Here is a 19,494-nt window from a genome sequence, read left to right as displayed (position 1 = left end):
GTGAGGGGGTGGGGTGGGGGGTGGGGTGAGGGGGTGGGGTGGGGTGATGGGGTGGGTGAGGGGGTGGGGTGAGGGGGTGGGGTGGGGGGGCAGGGTGGGGTGGTGAGGGGGTGGGGTGATGTGAGTGAGGGGGTGGGATGGAATGGGTGAGGGGGTGGGGTTGGTGGGGGGGTGAGGGTAGGGTGAGTGGGTGGGGTGAGGGGGTGGGGTGAGGGGGTGGGGGGGCAGGGTGGGGGTGGTGAGGGGGTGGGGTGATGTGAGTGAGGGGGTGGGATGGAATGGGTGAGAGGGTGGGGTTGGTGGGGGGGTGAGGGTAGGGTGAGTGGGTGGGGTGAGGGGGTGGGGTGAGGGGGTGGGCTGGTGGGGTGAGGGGGTAGGGTGAGGGGGTGGGGTGAGGGGGTGGGGTGGGGGGGCAGGGTGGGGGTGGTGAGGGGGTGGGGTGATGTGAGTGAGGGGTGGGATGGAATGGGTGAGGGGGTGGGGTTGATGGGGGGGGTGAGGGTAGGGTGAGTGGGTGGGGTGAGGGGGTGGGGTGAGGGGGTGGGCTGGTGGGGTGAGGGGGTAGGGTGAGGGGGTGGGGTGGGGGGTGGGGTGGGGGGTGAGGGCTGGAGTGTGGGGGTGGGTGATGGGGTGGGTGAGGGGGTGGGGTGATGGGGTGGGTGAGGGGGTGGGGTGAGGGGGTGAGGGGGTGGGGTGAGGGGGTGGGTGAGTGGGTGGGGTGAGAGGGTGGGGTGGGGGGTGAGGGGGTGGTGTGATGGGGTGGGTGAGGGTGTGGAGTGAGGGGGTGGGGTGGGGGGGTGGGTTGAGGGGGTCAGGTGGGGGTGTGAGGGGGTGGGGTGAGGGGGTGGGGTGATGGGGTGGGGTGAGGAGGTGGGGTGATGGGGTTTGTGAGGGGGTGTGGTGAGGGGGTGGGGTGGGGGGGTGGGGTGAGGGGGTGGGGTGAGGACGTGGGATGGGGGGTGTGATGTTGTGGGTGAGGGGGTGGAATGGAGTGGGTGAGGTGGTGGGGTGAGTGGGTGGGGTGATGGAGTGGGTGAGGGGGTGGGGTGAGGGGGTGGGGTGAGGTGGTGGGGTGAGTGGGTGGGGTGATGGGGTGGGTGAGGGGGTGGGGTGAGGGGGTGGGGTGAGGGGGTGGGGTGGGGGGGTGAGGTGGGGGGGGGTGTTGGGGTGGGTGAGGGGGTGGGGTGAGGGGGTGGGGTGGGGGGGTGAGGGGGTGGGGTCTCACTTGGTGGCACACCTCAGAGTTGATGAGCTGAATTCTGAGCTTTGGACACTGCGACACAACGGGAAGGGGAGAGATAGCTAGACATTGTGTTTCAGGAGGCAGTCACGCTCCTTTGATTAACCACCTTGAATTCAGCCAGTGGTGATGGACAGGAGGGTGTGGCTGTGAGTGAGGCCGGTATAGGGCTCCAGCAGGTAGGGTTGAAAGAGCCTCGGCCTTTGCCCCTTCCAACAGGTTTGAGGTTCTTCTCCCCGTGTGGACAGAATCGGGGACTGGAGAGAGGATGAGCAAATTGACCACCGCACCGTGGTACAGGGAGCCATTAAAGTGGGGTGAGAGAAAAGAAACATAGTTGTAATTGGGGTTGGTATAGTTCGGGGCATTGACACTGTACTCTGTGAAAGGACGGAGAATCCCGATGGTGGTGTAGCCTGCCTGGTGCTCGGCTCCAGGATATCTCACCTGGGCTGCAGAGGAACCAGGAGTGGGAGGGTAAAGACCCAGTTGTCATGGACCACGTCGATGCCAACGACATAGGGAGAACATGGACAGAGGTTCTGCTGAGGGAGAATGAACAGCTGGGAGCTAAATTAGAAAGCAGAACCAAAAAGGTAATAAACTCTGGATTACTTCCTGAGCCACGAGCCAATTGGCACAGGGACAATAAGATTCAGGAGGTAAATGCACGGCTCAAAGATTGGTGTGGGAGGAATGGGTTTGAATTCTTTGGACATTGGCACCAGTACGGGGGAAGGAGCAAGCTGTTCCGCTGGGACGGACTTCACCTGAATCATGCTGGGACCAGAGTCCTAGCAAATCGCAGAACTAGGGCTGTCGATAGGGCTTTAAAATGAATAGTGGGAGGGAGGGTTCAGTTGTATGGAGAAATAGAAAATCAAAATTAAAGGAGAGGGTTGGTGACTAGGGGCGCAATCTTCCCAAAAGTGAACAAAGTCCCCTGGTGAGCGCATTTAGCCCCATGTTTCCCAGCTCGCACAGTGCCAAGACACACATGGCTATTCAATGCTACTCATGTTGAATAAGGGGCCGAAATGAGGAATACACATCCAAGGCCACACATAGTCTCGTTTTTTGCAATGGGGCGATCCGCTCGCCGGAACTCCCTGTTGTAGCGAGAGATCGAGGCGCCATTTATAAATCATGGGCAAAATCCTGGAACTCCCTCCCTAACAGCACACTGGGTGTACCTACGCCACAATGACTGAACAAAGAACAAAAAAATGTACAGTACGAAGTCTTACAACACCAGGTTAAAGTCCAACAGGTTTGTTTCGATGTCACTAGCTTTCGGAGCGCTGCTCCTTCCTCAGGTGAATGAAGAGGTCTGTTCCAGAAACACATATATAGACAAATTCAAAGATGCCAAACAATGCTAGGAATGCGAGCATTAGCAGGTGATTAAATCTTTACAGATCCAGAGATGGGGTACTCCCAGGTTAAAGAGGTGTGAATTGTCTCAAGCCAGGACAGTTGGTAGGATTTTGCAGGCCAGATGGTGGGGGATGAATGTAATGTGACATGAATCCCAGGTCCCGGTTGAGGCCGCACTCATGTGTGCGGAACTTGGCTATAAGTTTCTGCTCGGCGATTCTGCGTTGTCGCGGGTCCTGAAGGCCGCCTTGGAGAACGCTTACCCGGAGATCAGGGGCTGAATGCCCTTGACTGCTGAAGTGTTCCCCGACTGGAAGGGAACATTCCTGCCTGGTGATTGTTGCGCGATGTCCATTCATTCGTTGTCGCAGCGTCTGCATGGTCTCGCCAATGTACCACGCTTCGGGACATCCTTTCCTGCAGCGTATGAGGTAGACAACGTTGGCCGAGTCGCACGAGTATGTACCGCGTACCTGGTGGGTGGTGTTCTCACGTGTAATAGTGGTATCCATGTCGATGATCTGGCACGTCTTGCAGAGATTACCATGACAGGGTTGTGTGGTGTCGTGGTCACTGTTCTGAAGACTGGGTAGTTCTTCTGGTAGCGTGGCAACCAGAATTGAACACAATACTCCAAGTGTGGCCTAACTAAGGATCTATACAGCTGCAACATGACTTGCCAATTCTTATACTCAATGCCCCGGCCAATGAAGGCAAGCATGCCGTATGCCTTCTTGACTACCTTCTCCATCTGTGTTGCCCCTTTCAGTGACCTGTGGACCTGTACACCTAGATCTCTCTGACTTTCAATACTCTTGAGGGTTCTACCATTCACTGTATATTCCCTACCCGCATTAGACCTTCCAAAATGCATTACCTCACATTTGTCCGGATTAAACTCCATCTGCCATCTCTCCGCCCAAGTCTCCAAACAATCTAAATCCTGCTGTGTCCTCTGACAGTCCTCATCGTTATCTGCAATTCCACTAACCTTTGTGTCGTCTGCAAACTTACTAATCAGACCAGTTACATTTTCCTCCAAATCATTTATATATACTACAAACAGCAAAGGTCCCAGCACTGATCCCTGCGGAACACCACTGGTCACAGCCCTCCAATTAGAAAAGCATCCTTCCATTGCTACTCTTTGCCTTCTATGATCTAGCCAGTTCTGTATCCACCTTACCAGCTCACCCCTGATCCCGTGTGACTTCACCTTTTGTACTAGTCTACCTTGAGGGACCTTGTCAAAGGCCTTACTGAAGTCCATATAGACAACATCCACTGCCCTACCTGCATCAATCATCTTTGTGACCTCCTCGAAAAACTCTATCAAGTTAGTGAGACACGACCTCCCCTTCACAAAACCATGCTGCCTCTCACTAATATGTCAATTTGCTTCCAAATGGGAGTAGATCCTGTCTCGAAGAATTCTCTCTAGTAATTTCCCTACCACTGAAGTAAGGCTCACCGGCCTGTAGTTCCCGGGATTATCCTTGCTACCCTTCTTAAACAGAGGAACAACATTGGCTATTCTCCAGTCCTCCGGGACATCACCTGAAGACAGTGAGGATCCAAAGATTTCTGTCAAGGCCTCAGCAATTTCCTCTCCAGCCTCCTTCAGTATTCTGGGGTAGATCCCATCAGGCCCTGGGGACTTATCTACCTTATTATTTTTTAAGATGCCCAACACCTCGTCTTTTTGGATCTCAATGTGACCCAGGCTATCTACACACCCTTATCCAGACTCAACATCTACCAATTCCTTCTCTTTGGTGAATACTGATGCAAAGTATTAATTTAGTACCTCGCCTATTTCCTCTGGCTCCACACATAGATTCCCTTGCCTATCCTTCAGTGGGCCAACCCTTTCCCTGGCTACCCTCTTGCTTTTTATGTACGTGTAAAAAGCCTTGGGATTTTCCTTAACCCTATTTGCCAATGACTTTTCGTGACCCCTTCTAGCCCTCCTGACTCCTTGCTTAAGTTCCTTCCTACTTTCCTTATATTCCACACAGGCTTCGTCTGTTCCCAGCCTTTTAGCCCTGACAAATGCCTCCTTTTTCTTTTTGACGAGGCCTACAATATCTCTCGTTATCCAAGGTTCCTGAAAATTGCCGTATTTATCCTTCTTCCTCACAGGAACATGCCGGTCCTGAATTCCTTTCAACTGACACTTGAAAGCCTCCCACATGTCAGATGTTGATTTGCCCTCAAACATCCGCCCCCAATCTAAGTTCTTCAGTTGCCGCCTAATATTGTTATAATTAGCCTTCCCCCAATTTAGCACATTCATCCTCGGACCACTCTTATCCTTGTCCACCAGCACTTTAAAACTTACTGAATTGTGGTCACTGTTCCCGAAATGCTCCCCTACTGAAACATCTACCACCTGACCGGGCTCATTCCCCAATACCAGGTCCAGTACTGCCCCTTCCCTAGTTGGACTGTCTACATATTGTTTTAAGAAGCCCTCCTGGATGCTCCTTACAAACTCTGCCCCGTCTAAGCCTCTGGCACTAAGTGAGTCCCAGTCAATATTGGGGAAGTTGAAGTCTCCCATCACCACAACCCTGTTGTTTTTACTCTTTTCCAAAATCTGTCTAGCTATCTGCTCCCCTATCTCCCGCTGGCTGTTGGGAGGCCTGTAGTAAACCCCCAACATTGTGACTGCACCCTTCTTATTCCTGATCTCTACCCATATAGCCTCACTGCCCTCTGAGGTGTCCTCCCGTAGTACAGCTGTGATATCCTCCCTAACCAGTAGCGCAACTCCGCCACCCTTTTTACATCCCCCTCTATCTCACCTGAAACATCTGAATCCTGGAACGTTTAGCTGCCAATCCTGCCCTTCCCTCAACCAGGTCTCTGTAATGGCAACAACATCATAGTTCCAAGTACTAATCCAAACTCTAAGTTCATCTGCCTTACCTGTAATACTTCTTGCATTAAAACATATGCACTTCAGGCCACCAGACCCGCAGTGTTCAGCAACTTCTCCCTGCCTGCTCTGCCTCAGAGCCACACTGTCCCTATTCCCTAGTTCTCCCTCAATGCTCTCACTTTCTGACCTATTGCTCCCGTGCCCTCCCCCCTGCCATACTAGTTTAAACCCCCCCCCCCCCGTGTGACACTAGCAAACTCGCGGCCAGGATATTTATGCCTCTCCAGTTTAGATGCAACCCGTCCTTATATAAGTCACACCTGCCCCGGAAGAGCTCCCAGTGGTCCAGATAACGGAAACCCTCCCTCTTTCCCCAGCTGTTTAGCCACGTGTTTAGCTGCTCTATCGTCCTATTTCTAGCCTCACTGGCACGTGGCACAGGGAGTAATCCCGAGATTACAACCCTAGAGGTCCTGTCTTTTAACTTTCTGCCTAGCTCCCTGAACTCCTGCTGCAGGACCTCATGCCCCTTCCTGCCTATGTCGTTAGTACCAATATGTACAACGGTTCAAGAAGGTAACTCACCACCATCTTCTGATGGGCAACTAGGGATGGGCAAGAAATGTTGGGCTAACCAGCGACGTGCACAACCTGTAAATACATTTTTTAAAACCTGCATTGCACTCTTCAGTGACTGGTGTATGAGGACACCCAGGTCTCGTTGCACATTTCCCTCTCTCAATCTATAGCCATTCAGATAACAACCTGCCTTCCCGATTTTGCTACTAAAGTGGATAACCTCACATTTATCCACATTATACGGCATCTGCTATTCATTTGCCCACTCATTCAGCTTGTCAAAATCACACTGAAGCATCTCTGCATCCTCCTCACTGCTCACCCCCCCCCCCCCCCAGCTTTGTGTCATCTGCAAATTTGGAGCTATTACATTTAATTCTCTCATTTAAGTAATTAATATATATATTGTGAATAGCAGATATCCCAGCACTGATCCCTGCCGTGCCCCACTAGTCGCTGCCTGCCATTTGGAAAATTATGTGTTTATTTCTACACCTGAGAACAACTCTAATATTTTCCATATGTCAGATGTTAAGCTATCAGGCCTGTCGTCTGCTTTTACCTCCCTTTTTACATTTTCTATTTTCCAATCTAAAGTAACGTTCCATCATTTTGAGGTTGACAAACTGTGGGGTACCACCAATGCTGGGGCCTCAGCTGTTTGAAATCTATATTAAGGGCTTAGCCGAAGGGACAAACTGCACTGCAGCCACATTTGCTGATGATACATAGATAAGAAAGCAATGCATTAGGGGGCACATGATTCTTCAAATGGGTTCAGATGGATTAAGTGAGGACCAATATTTGCAAAATGGAGTGTAATGTGGTAAAATATGAAGTCATCGACCTTGGTAAGAAGAGTGAAAAGCAGAATGGTATTAAATTGAGAGGCTGCAGAATACTCGATGCTGAAAGATCTGGGTGCCCTCATAACTTAAAACCAAATGCAGGTAGGGAAAGTGATTTGGAAGGCACATTGAATATCTGCCTTTGATCCAGTGCAGATGGAGAATTAAAGTCTGAAGCCTTACTACAGCTGTCCAGGGCCTTGAGGCCACACCTGGAGTACTATTTACAGTTTTTCTCTCCATATCTAAGAAGGAGTAATACTTGTATTGGACGCAGTTCAGAGAATCATCGCATCGTTACAGCACAAAAGGACGCCATTCAGTCCACCGTGTCTGTGCTGGTTCTCCAAAGAAGCAATTTACCAATTCCCACAGGTGGCCCTCTCTCTGTAGCCCTGTGCTTTCTTCCTTTTCAGATAATGATCATATTCCCTCCCGAATGCCTTGATTGAACCCTGCCTCCATACACCCTCAAGCAGTGCATTCCTGATCTTGACCACTTATTGTGTTAAAAACTATTTCCGCTGCTTTTTTTGCCAATACCTTCTGGTTTGCGAACCTTCCACCAATGGGATAAATTTCTCCCGATCGACTCTGTTCAGACCCCTCATATTTTTGAATAATTCCTGTAAATCTGCCCTCAGCCTTCTCTTCCCCAAAGGGAACAGTCCCAACTTCTCCAATCTATCTACATAACAGTAAGAAGTCCAACAGGTTTGTTTCAAATCACTAGCTTTCGGAGCACTGCTCCTTCCTCAGGTCATCTGAGGAAGGAGCAGTGCTCCAAAAGCTAGCGATTTGAAACAAACCTGGTGCACTTTAACCTGGTGTTGTAAGACTTCTTACTGTGCCCACCCCAGTCCAACGCCGGCATCTCCACATCATATCTACAGAACAGAAGTGAATAATAATAATCTTTATCATTGTCACAAGTAGGCTTACATTAACACTGCAATGAAGTTACTGTGAAAAGCCCCTAGTCGCCACATTCCGGCGCCTGTTCGGGTACACTGAAGGAGAATTCAAAATGTCCAAATGACCTAACAGCACGTCTTTCGGGACTTGTGGGAGGAAACCGGAGCACCCGGAAGAAACCCACGCAGACACAGGGAGAACGTGCAGACTCCAAACAGACAATGACCCAAGCTGGGAATCGAACCTGGGACCCTGGCATTGTGAAGCAACAGTGCTAAACACTGTATTACCATGCCACCCTAGGATGTGTAGGTTGGGTGGCATTGCAGGGATAGAGTAGGGGAGTGGGCTGGGTTAGGGTGCTCTTTCAGAGGGCTGAATGACCTCCTTCTCCACTGTAGGGATTCTATGATTCGATGAAATTCCTCATCCTTGGAACTATTCATGTGAATCTTCTCTGCACTCTCTCTAATGTCTCCTAACAAGGCTGACTCCTGGGATGCAGCGACTGTCTTATGTGCAATGGTTTAACAGGTTGGGCTTATGTTCATTGGAGTTAATAAAAGTATGAGGTGATCTTCCAGAAAGGGTCTGAGGGGAATTGATGGGGTAGATGCTGAGAGTATCTTTCCCCTCATTGGGGAATCTTGGATTAAAATCTAGAACAAAGGGGCAAAGTTTCAGAATGAGGGACAGAGATGAGGAAACATTTATTCTCTTTGATCTTTGGAGATCCCCATTCCTGAGAGCAATGGATGGTGGGTTATTGAATATATTCAAGGTTGAGTTGAATAGAATTGTGATCTACAAGAGAGTCAGAGGTTGCGGGGAACAAGCAGAAAAGTACAACTGATGCCACAGTCAAATTAGCCACAGAATTCCTACAATGCAGAAGGAGGCCATTCAGTCTATTGAGTCTGCACCGACCCACTGAAAGAGCACTCTACCTTGGCCCACTTCCCCACCCTACCTCCATAACCCCAGCTAGCCTGCACTTCCCTGAACACTAAGAGGCAATTTATCATGGCTAATCCACCTAACCTGTGCATCTTTGGACTGTGAGAGGAAGCCGGAGCACCCAGAGGAAACTCACGCAAACACGGGGAGAAAATCTTATATCGGCATAATAATGCTGAATGGCAGTCCAGATTTGAGGGGTTGAATGACCAACTCCTTTTCCTATTTCTTTTTTTATTGCGTTCTTATATTTAAGCTAAGACTGATAAATTTTTGAACTCTAAAGAAATTGAAGGATATCAGGAACAGGGGAGAACGTTCTGCCTCACAGAACCAGGGACACGGGTTCGATTTCAAGCTTGGAGACTGTGTGGAGTTTGTACATCCGACCCGAGTGTGCGTGGGTTTCCTCCGGGTGCTCCGGTTTCCTCCCACAGTCCAAAGATGTGCAGGTTAGGTGGATTAGCCGTGATAAACTACCCTCAGTGTCTAAGGCTTGGGTGGGGTTACGGAGATAGGGCAGGGAACTAGGCCTCCCTTTTGGGGGGTCAGTGCAGACTCAATGGGCCGAATGGCCTCCATTTGCACTGTAGAGATTTTTTGTTTCTATGATTATGTTTTTGCCACTCCCTGGACGATTCAATCCACTATTCATGGAGAATTCATAATCTTTCTCCAAGAGGCTAACATTTCTGTTATAGACTGTTGCACTTTGTACCAGTGTGAGAATGTGACACTAGTTCCCAATGTGAGAACATATAGCAACCTTTACACACTTATCGGCTATGATAGGAATATCGGCTAAAAAACCTAAAATAAACTTTGATCATCAAACTCACCATATTCTACTTGTAATCTTAGAAAAAAGTGAAACCATTTTTCTCTTGTTCTTGCTTTTTAATAGGGGTAAAATAAATCAAGATACAGATCTCACCCTGAAAGGTGAAACGCACAAAGTATTGGATCAGTTGAAGCAGCCAGTCCTCGGCCTCGCAGAAGCTGATGGTAAGACGTGACGACAATGCAGAGATGATAGTGTCCTGAGCTGTGTGTATAATAAATCAAGATGGAATGCTGAAGGCATATCACCAAGCTGGAGTGATGAGCAAATTAATATTTTAAATACATACAAAAAGTGGTACTTCTGCCCCTCTCTGGTTTTGCAGTCAAACCTTTAATCATTTCAGCAACAATAAAATAAATAAGCTATCTTGTCTTACTTTGGAACTAGACAATGGCCTTGGAGTAAATGCATCTTAATCATTGTCATCTGTAGACTGAGTGGTCGCTTGCGAATATGATGATGTGGCTACATAATAGGTCATGTGCCGGGAGCACGGAAGTTTTCCCTGGGAGCGCAGGCAGGGCACAAGTGCTGAAGCAGCTGCTAAGCTAGTGAATCAAACACCACTTGTTGAAAGTCCACCTGCAGTGATTTGGGAACCCACAACATCGACATGGTACCAGACGTTGGCAATATGTCACAAAGACTGTGCGGCATTGACCCACTTGTCTTTTTTTACAAACATTTTATCAAGGCATTTATGGTTTTTTAACGATAAAAGATACAAATACTAATGTAAACATAATTCAGTGCGTAACACACCCCTCCATCTCCCACTGTTCCTGTCTAATCTAGACAAAAAATAGCCTAACTCCCCCCGACACCCCCTGACTCCCTAACCCCCCCCCCTTATTGAATCCGCTGACAGTTTAGTTTTCTCCGGAGAAGTCGATAAACGGCTGCCACCTCCGTATGAACCCTAACATTGATTCTCTCAGGGTGAACTTAATTTCCTCAAATCTGAGAAACCCGGCCATGTCGCTAACCCAAACCCCTGATTTTGGGGGCTTCTAGCCCTCTACGCTCGTAATATCCGTCTCCGGGTTACCAAGGAGGCAAAGAGCAAAACATCAGCCTCTCTCGCTCCCTGGACTCCCGGGTCTTCCGACACTCCAAAAATCGCCACCTCTGCACTCGGCACCACCATCGTTTTTAGTGCTGTGGACATGACATCTGCAAATCCCTGCCAGAATCCCCTAAGCTTCGGGCATGCCCAAAACATATGGACATGGTTTGTGGGCCCTCCTGCACACCTCACGCACCTGTCCTCTACCCCAAAACACCTGTTCATCCGGGCCACCGTCATGTGTGCCCGGTGAACCACATTGAATTGTGCCAGGCTGAGCCTGGCACATGATGAGGACGTGTTGACTCTGCTCAGAGCATCCTTCCACAGGCCCGCCTCTAACTCCCCTCCCAACTCATCTTCTTATTTACGTTTTATCTCCCCTATCTGGGTTTCCTCCACTCCGTAAGTTCTTCATAGATTTCAGATATCTTTCCCTCCCCCACTCCCATTCTAGAAACTACCTTGTCCTGTATCCCCTGCGGTGGTAGAAGCGGAAAGGTGAAAACCTGCCTTTGCACAAAATCCCTTATCTACAGATTTGAAAACACATTCTCTCCCGGCAATTCAAACTCCTCTTCCAGATCCTTCAAACAGGGAAAGCTCCCATCAATTATCAGGCCCCCACTCTTTCAATCCCTGCTTTCTGCCACCTCCGAAACCCCCCACTCATCCCCTCCGGTGTAAATCGGTGATTACCACAAATTGGAGCCCACACCGACGCTCCCTCCACTCCCATATGCATCCGCCACTGCCCCCAGTCTCTCAGGGCCGCCACTACCACAGGGCTTGTGGGGTACCGGGCCGGCGAGAATAGCAGAGGAGCCGTTACCAATGCCCCCAAATGTCTGCCCTTACATGAGGCCGCCTCTACCCGCTCCCACACTGACCCCTTCCCCACTACCCACTTCCTAATCATGACTATATTTTCCACCCAGTAGTAGCTCCCAAAGTTCGGCAGTGCCTTCCCTCCCCCTCGGCTCCACTCCAACAGTACTTTCTTTACTTGCGGGGTTGTACCGCCGACACAAACCTAGATATCACCCTGTTCACCCGTTTAAAAAATGTCTTTGAAATAAATAAAAGGAAGCACTGGAAACAAACACAAATCTCGGGAGAACCATCGCCTTTACTGTCTGTACCCTCCCCAGCAGTGACAACGGGAGCATGTCCCACCCGGTCTGTACCCTCCCCGGCAGTGACAACGGGAGCGTGTCCCACCCGGTCTGTACCCTCCCCGGCAGTGACAACGGGAGCATGTCCCACCTCCGAAAGTCCTTCATTTGTTCAACTAACTGGGCCCGATTTAATTTATGTAGCTGCTCCCATCCCCGAGCCACCTGAATTCCCAAATAACAGAAACTCCCACCCACCACTTTAAACGGCAACTCCCCCAGTATCCTCTCCTGCCCCCTTGCCTGGATCACAAAAAGCTCGCTCTTACCCATATTCAATTTGTACCCCGAGAACCGGCCAAATTCCCCTAAGATCCCCATAATCTTCCCCAACCCCCCAACGTGTCAGAAATGTATAGGAGTAGGTCGTCTGCATATAACAAGACCCTGTGTTCCACCACACCCCCGCACCCCACCCCCCACCCCTCAGCTCCGCCGGACTAACCCCTTCCATTCCCTTGATGCTCTCAGCACCATCACCAATGGCTCTATAGCCAAGGCAAACAACAGTGGGGAGAGTGGATATCCCTTTCTTGTCCCCCGGTGCAGTCTGAAGTCGTCCGAACTCACCTGATTCATCCGCACACTCGCCACTGAAGCCTGGTGCAGCAGCCGAACCCAGTCAATGAAGCCCTGCCCAAACCCAAATTGTTCCAGGACCTCCCACAGATAATTCCACTCCACCCAGTCACAGGCCTTCCCGCGTCCATAGCGACCACTACCGCCGCTTCCGCCCCCTCGGAGGGCATCATGATCACATTCAGGAGCCTTCTAACATTGACCATTAGCTGCCCACCTTTAACAACCCCATCTGGTCTTCCCCTATCACCTCCGGAACACAGTCCTCTATCCTCAAGGCCAGAATTTTGGCCAGCAATTTGGCATCGACGTTCAGTCGGGAGATTGGTCTCTATGACCCACATTGCTTCTCCCAACAAAGAACAAAGAACAAAGAACAAAGAAATGTACAGCACAGGAACAGGCCCTTCGGCCCTCCAAGCCCGTGCCGACCATACTGCCCGACTAAACTACAATCTTCTACACTTCCTGGGTCCGTATCCTTCTATTCCCATCCTATTCATATATTTGTCAAGATGCCCCTTAAATGTCCCTATCGTCCCTGCTTCCGCTACCTCCTCCGGTAGCGAGTTCCAGGTACCCACTACCCTCTGCGTAAAAAACTTGCCTCGTACATCTACTCTAAACTTTGCCCCTCTCACCTTAAACCTATGCCCCCTAGTAATTGACCCCTCTACCCTGGGGAAAAGCCTCTGACTATCCACTCTGTCTATGCCCCTCATAATTTTGTATACCTCTATCAGGTCGCCCCTCAACCTCCTTCGTTCCAGTGAGAACAAACCGAGTTTATTCAACCGCTCCTCATAGCTTATGCCCTCCATACCAGGCAACATTCTGGTAAATCTCTTCTGCACCCTCTCTAAAGCCTCCACATCCTTCTGGTAGTGTGGCGACCAGAATTGAACATTATACTCCAAGTGTGGCCTAACTAAGGTTCTATACAGCTGCAACATGACTTGCCAATTCTTATACTCAATGCCCCGGCCAATGAAGGCCAGCATGCTGCTTCAGGATCAATGAGATTGAAGCCTGCGACATTGTTGGGGGGAAGGACACCCCACTCCCTTGTCTCATTAAATACCCTCACCAGCAGCGGGCCCAGCATCCCAGAAAACCTCTTGTAAAATTCCACTGGGTAGCCGTCCGGTCCCGGGGCCTTACCCGACTGCAAGGCCTCCAATCCCTCTACTACTTCTACAATCCCGATCGGGGTCCCAACCCCTCCGTCAACCCTTCCTCCACCTTCGGAAACTTCAACCCTTCCAAAACTGCCTCATCCCCTCCACCTCAGCTGGGGGCTCCGACTCATACAGCCGACTGTAAAACTCCTTGAACATCCCATTCACCCCCGCTGGGTCCAAGATCATGTTTCCCCCTCTGTCCTTCCCATGGATGACGGGTGGAATTGTGAGACTAGCTAAGATGAAAAAGGAAGCATACATAAGATCTAGGTGACTTAAAACTGATGAAGCTTTGGAGGAATATCGGGAAAGTAAGACAAATCTCAAACGCGCAATAAAGAGGGCTAAAAGGGGTCATGAAATATCTTTGGCTAACAGGGTTAAGGAAAATCCCAAAGTCTTTTATTCGTACATAAGGAGCAAGAGGGTAACTAGAGAAAGGATTGGCCCACTCAAAGACAAAAGAGGGAATTTATGCGTGGAGTCAGAGGAAATGGGTGAGATTCTTAATGAGCACTTTGCATCGGTATTCACCAAGGAGAGGGACATGAAATGAAAATTGCTTATTGTCACAAGTAGGCTTCAAATGAAGTTGCTGTGAAAAACCCCTAGCCGCCACATTCCGGCACCTGTTCGGGGAGGCTGATACGGGAATCGAACCGTGCTGCTGGCCTGCCTTGATCTGCTTTCAAAGCCAGCGATTTAGCGCTGTGCTAGGTCAAGTCGGCATAAGGAAGGGGGAAATTTTGGGTATTCTAAAAGGCATTAAGGTGGACACGTCCCCAGGTCCGGATGGGATCTATCCCAGGTTACTGAGGGAAGCGAGGGACAAAATAGCTGGGGCCTTAGCAGATATCTTTGCAGCATCCTTGAGCACTGGTGATGTGCCGGAGAACTGGAAAATTGCTAATGTTGTCCCTTTGTTTAAGAAGGGTAGCAGGGATAATCCAGGGACTTATAGACCTGTGAGCTTGACGTCAGTTGTAGGCAAACTGTTGGAGAAGATACTGAGGGATAGGATCTATTCACATTTGGAAGAAAATAGACTTATCAGTGACAGGCAGCATGGATTTGTGCAGGGAAGGTCGTGCCTCACAAACCTAATAGAATTCTTTGAGGAAGTGACAAAGTTAATTGATGAGGGAAGGGCTGTAGATGTCACATACATGGACTTCAGTAAGGCGTTTGATAAAGTTTCCCATGGCAGGTTGATGGAAAAAGTGAAGTTGTATGGGGTTCAAGGTGTACTAGCTAGATGGATAAAGAACTGGCTGGGCAACAGGAGACAGAGAGTAGTGGTGGAAGGGAGTGTCTCAAAATGGAGACGGGTGACTAGTGGTGTTCCACAGGGATCCGTGCTCGGACCACTGTTGTTTGTAATATACATAAATGATCTGGATGAAGGTATAGGTGGTCTGATTAGCAAGTTTGCAGATGATAATAAGATTGGTGGAGTTGCAGATAGCGAGGGGGACTGTCAGAGAATACAGCAAAATATAGATAGATTGGAGAGTTGGGCAGAGAAATAGCAGATGGAGTTCAAATCAGGCAAATGCAAGGTGATGCATTTTGGAAGATCGAATTCAAGAGCAGTCAATGGAAGAGTCCTGGGGAAAATTGATGTGCAGATAGATCTGGGAGTTCAGGTCTATTGTACCCTGAAGGTGGCAACGCAGGTCGATAGAGTGGTCAAGAAGGCAAACAGCAGGAGTATTGAGTACAAGAGTCGGCAGGTCATGTTACAGTTGTATAGGACTTTGGTTAGGCCACAATTGGAATACTGCGTGCAGTTCTGGTCGCCACATTACCAGAAGGATGGTGATGCTTTAGAGAGGGTGCAGAGGAGGTTCACCAGGATGTTGCCTGGTATGGAGGGTGCTAGCTATGAAGAAAGGTGGAGTAGATTAGGATTGTTTTCGTTGGAAAGACGGAGGTTGAGGGGGGACCTGATTGAGGTCTACAAAATTAGGAGAGATATGGACAGGGTGGATAGCAACAAGCTTTTTCCAAGAGTGGGGGTGTCAATTACAAGGGGTCACGATTTCAAGGTGAGAGGGGGAAAGTTTAAGGGAGATGTGCGTGGAAAGTTTTTTATGCAGAGGGTGGTGGGTGCCTGGAACGCTTTGCCAGCGGAGGTGGTAGAGGCGGGCATGATAGCATCATTTAAGATGCATCTAGACAGATATATGAACGGGCGGGGAACAGAGGGAAGTAGATCCTTGGAAAATAGGCGACAGGTTTAGATTAAGGATCTGGATCGGCGCAGGCTGGGAGGGCCGAAGGGCCTGTGCCTGTGCTGTAATTTTCTTTGTTCTTTGTTCTTGACACCATCTCAGACTAAAGGGATGATCCTTTAAAACAGAGATGAGGAGGAATTTCTTCAGCCAGAGGGTGGTGAATCTGTGGAACTCTTTGCCGCAGAAGGCTGTGGAGGCCAAATCACTGAGTGTCTTTAAGGCAGAGATAGATAGGTTCTTGATTAATAAGGGGATCAGGGGTTATGGGGAGAAGGCAGGAGAATGGGGATGAGAAACACATCAGCCATGATTGAATGGACGGAGCAGACTCAATGGGCCGAGTGGCCTAATTCTGCTCCGAAGTCTTCTGGTTTTACATTATCCAAGGGCAGATGGCACAACGAGATCAGTCATGGTCTTATTGAATGGTGGAGCAGGCTGGCTTACATGGCTGACTGGCCTTTTCCTGCCCCGAAATCCCCTGTGTTCCTGAGAACCAGTCAAAGCTGAAAATAACACATAGATCGTCAGAGCAGATTTGCTCTTAATGGCAGATTTAGCACATGCCAGTTCTCCAGGGTTCTGCTTGAATTGTTCCTCTCCAGTTAGAGAACTGTTTAATAAATTTGGCTTCAGTATTTCCCAAGAAAATATTTAAGTGGAATCAATTTCTCCAAAAATATAAAAATTGTCTTTTTAAAATCTAAATTGATCCTGCTCAATGTTCCTGCAAATATATTGCAATGTGTAGTCACCCCTTATCTACTGGTGTATTTTTTAGTCTTTCATGAGATTTGGCTGTTGCTGCTAAGGCCAAGGTGGCCCTTCTACTCTCAAAGCTGAGAAAGTGCTGCCTGGCTGAAACTGAACACACTGCTCCTTGTGTAGCCACTGACACATCTTCATACAACCATGCTCTCTCATGTTTTCAATCATGTGGTTCTGGAGGAAAATGCAGTGACCTCGGTCTCAGTTCCTTTCCCTTTTGGCTCCTGTAATTCTTTCTCATGGATTTCTTATCCTTCTCTTCAGGGTGCTCTCTACTCAATTAGACTGAGTGATTTATCACCATTATTTTCTGGAAGAACTGTGTATTCAATGGGCACATATTGAGCTTTTTTGACCTGCACTCTTATTTAACTAGGAAAGATGCCAAAAACATACTGTGCAATATTATTGATGAGCATGTGAACACATGAACACACTTGTTATTAGTAACGTGCAGTGTTTTTTTTTTAACCCAGGGGTTAATTCTCAATGCTGATGGAATCTTTATAAATGTGCATGGAGGCACAGTGGTCAGCGCTGTTGCCTCACAGCGCCAGGGACCTAGGTTTGATTCCGACCTCGGGTGACTGTGTGGAGTTTGCGCATTCTTCCCCTGACTGCGTGGGTTTCCTCCGGGTGCTCTGGTTTCCTACCACAGTTCAAAGAAGTACAGGTTAGGTGGATTGGCCATGCTAAATTGCCCCTTAGTGTGAGGCTGCTGGAATAGAACATAGAACAGTACAGCACAGTACAGGCCCTTCAGCCCACGATGTTGTGCCGACCATTTATCCTAATCTAAGATCAACCTAACCGACACCCCTTCAATTTACTGCTGTCCATGTGCCTGTCTAAGAGTCGCTTAAATGTCCCTAATGACTGACTCCACCACCTCTGCTGGCAGTGCATTCCACACACCCACCACTCTCTGTGTAAAGAACCGACCTCTGACAGCTCCCCTATACCTTCCTCCAATCACCTTAAAATTATGTCCCCTCGTGACAGCCATTCCCACCCTGGGGAAAAGTCTCTGGATTTCCACTCTATCCATGCTCTCATCACCTTGTACACCTCTCTCAAGTCACCTCTCTAACTTCTTCGCTCCAGTGAGAAAAGCCTTAGCTCCCTCAACCTTTCTTCATAAGACATGCCCTCCAGTCCAGGCAGCATCCTGGTAAATCTCCTCTGTACCCTCTCCAAGATATCCACATCCTTCCTATAATGAGGCAACCAGAACTGGACACAATATTTCAAGTGTGGTCTAACTAGAGTTTTATAAACCTGCAACAAAACCTCGCGGCTCTTAAACTCAATCCCCCTGTTAATGAAAGCCAACACACCATACGCCTTCTTAACAACCCTATCAACCTGGGTGGCAACTTTGAGGGATCTATGTACGTGGACCCCAAGATCCCTCTGTTCCTCCACACTTCCAAGAATCCTGCCTTTAACCCTGTATTCAGCATTCAAATTCGGACTTCCAAAATGAATCACTTCATGTTTATCCAGGTTGAACTCCATCTGCCACTTCCCAGCCCAGCTCTGCATCCTGTCAATGTCCTGTTGTAACCTGCAACAACCCTCAACACTATCTACAACTCCACCAACCTTCGTGTCATCGGCAAACTCACTAACCCACCCTTCCACTTCCTCATCCAAGTCATTTATAAAAACCACAAAGAGCAGAGGTCCCAGAACAGATCCTTGCGGGACACCACTGGTCACCGGCCTCCAGGTGGAATATTTTCCATCCACTACCACTCGCTGTCTTCTTTCGGCCAGCAAATTCTGTATCGAGACAGCCAAATTTCCCTATATCCCATGCCGCCTAACTGTCTGAATGAGCCTACCATGGGGAACCTTATCAAATGCCTTACTGAAATCCATATACACCACATCCACTGCCCGACCTTCATCAATGTGTCTCGTCACATCCTCAAAGAATTCAATGAGGCTTGTGAGGCATGACCTGCCCCTCACAAAGTCATGCTGACTATCTTTAATCAAAATATGTTTTTCTAAATAATCATAAATCCTATCTCTCAGAATCCTTTCCAATATTTTGCTCACCACAGACGTAAGACTGATGGGTCTGTAATTCCCAGGGATTTCCCTATTCCCTTTCTTGAATAGGGGAACAACATTCGCCTCCCTCCACTCATACGGTACTACTCCAGTGGAGAGTGAGGACGCAAAGATCATCGCCAACGGCGCAGCAATCTCCTCCCTCACTTCCTGTAGTAATCTTGGGTATATCCCGTCAGGCCAGGGGACTTATTTATCCTGATGCTTTTCAAAACTTCCAGCACATCCTCCTTCTTAATATCAATCTGTTTGAGTCTATTAACCTGGATCACACTGTTCTCATGAGCAACAAGGTCCCTCTTTCAAGTGAATACTGAAGCAAAGTATTCATTTAGGGCCTCCCCCATCTCCTCAGACTCTAGGCACAAGTTCCCTCCATTATCCCTGATCGGCCCTACTCTCACTCTGATCATCCTCTTATTTCTCACATAAGTGTAGAACGCCTTGGCGTTTTCCCTAATCCTTCCCGCCAGGGCTTTTTCATGCCCCCTTCCAGCTCTCCTCAGCCCATTTTTGAGGGCCTTCCTGGCTACCTTGTAACCCTCTAGAGCCGAGTCAGATCCTTGCTTCCTCAACCTTACGTATGCTTCCTTCTTCCTCTTGACTAGAAGCTCCACGTCTCTTGCCATCCAAGGCTCCTTCACCTTACCATTCCTTCCTTGTCTCAGTGGGACAAAACTATCCAGCACTCGCAGCAAGTGCTCCTTAAACAATCCCCACATTACTGTTGTGCATTTCCCCAAGAACAATTGTTCCCACTTT

General features: G+C 49.0%; 1 protein-coding gene across 6 annotated transcripts in view; it reads left to right on the top strand.

Moving 5' to 3' along the window:
• The window catches only part of pcloa (piccolo presynaptic cytomatrix protein a), a 633,232-nt gene that overhangs the window by 593,204 nt on the left and 20,534 nt on the right, over window positions 1-19,494 (top strand). For all 6 annotated transcript variants that reach the window (XR_011934010.1, XM_072470931.1, XM_072470933.1 and 3 more), the window contains one exon: window positions 9,705-9,805. Coding sequence is in view for 5 of the 6 variants with exons in the window: in XM_072470931.1 (XP_072327032.1) it covers window positions 9,705-9,805 (101 nt within the window). In the remaining variant the exon portion in view is untranslated. The remainder of the gene's footprint in view (window positions 1-9,704; window positions 9,806-19,494) is intronic.

The sequence above is a fragment of the Scyliorhinus torazame genome, chromosome 13, assembly GCF_047496885.1.
Source record: "Scyliorhinus torazame isolate Kashiwa2021f chromosome 13, sScyTor2.1, whole genome shotgun sequence".
Classification (NCBI taxonomy): domain Eukaryota; kingdom Metazoa; phylum Chordata; class Chondrichthyes; order Carcharhiniformes; family Scyliorhinidae; genus Scyliorhinus; species Scyliorhinus torazame.
Note: the sequence above shows the minus strand (reverse complement) of the source record. Positions and strands in the feature narration are given on the sequence as shown.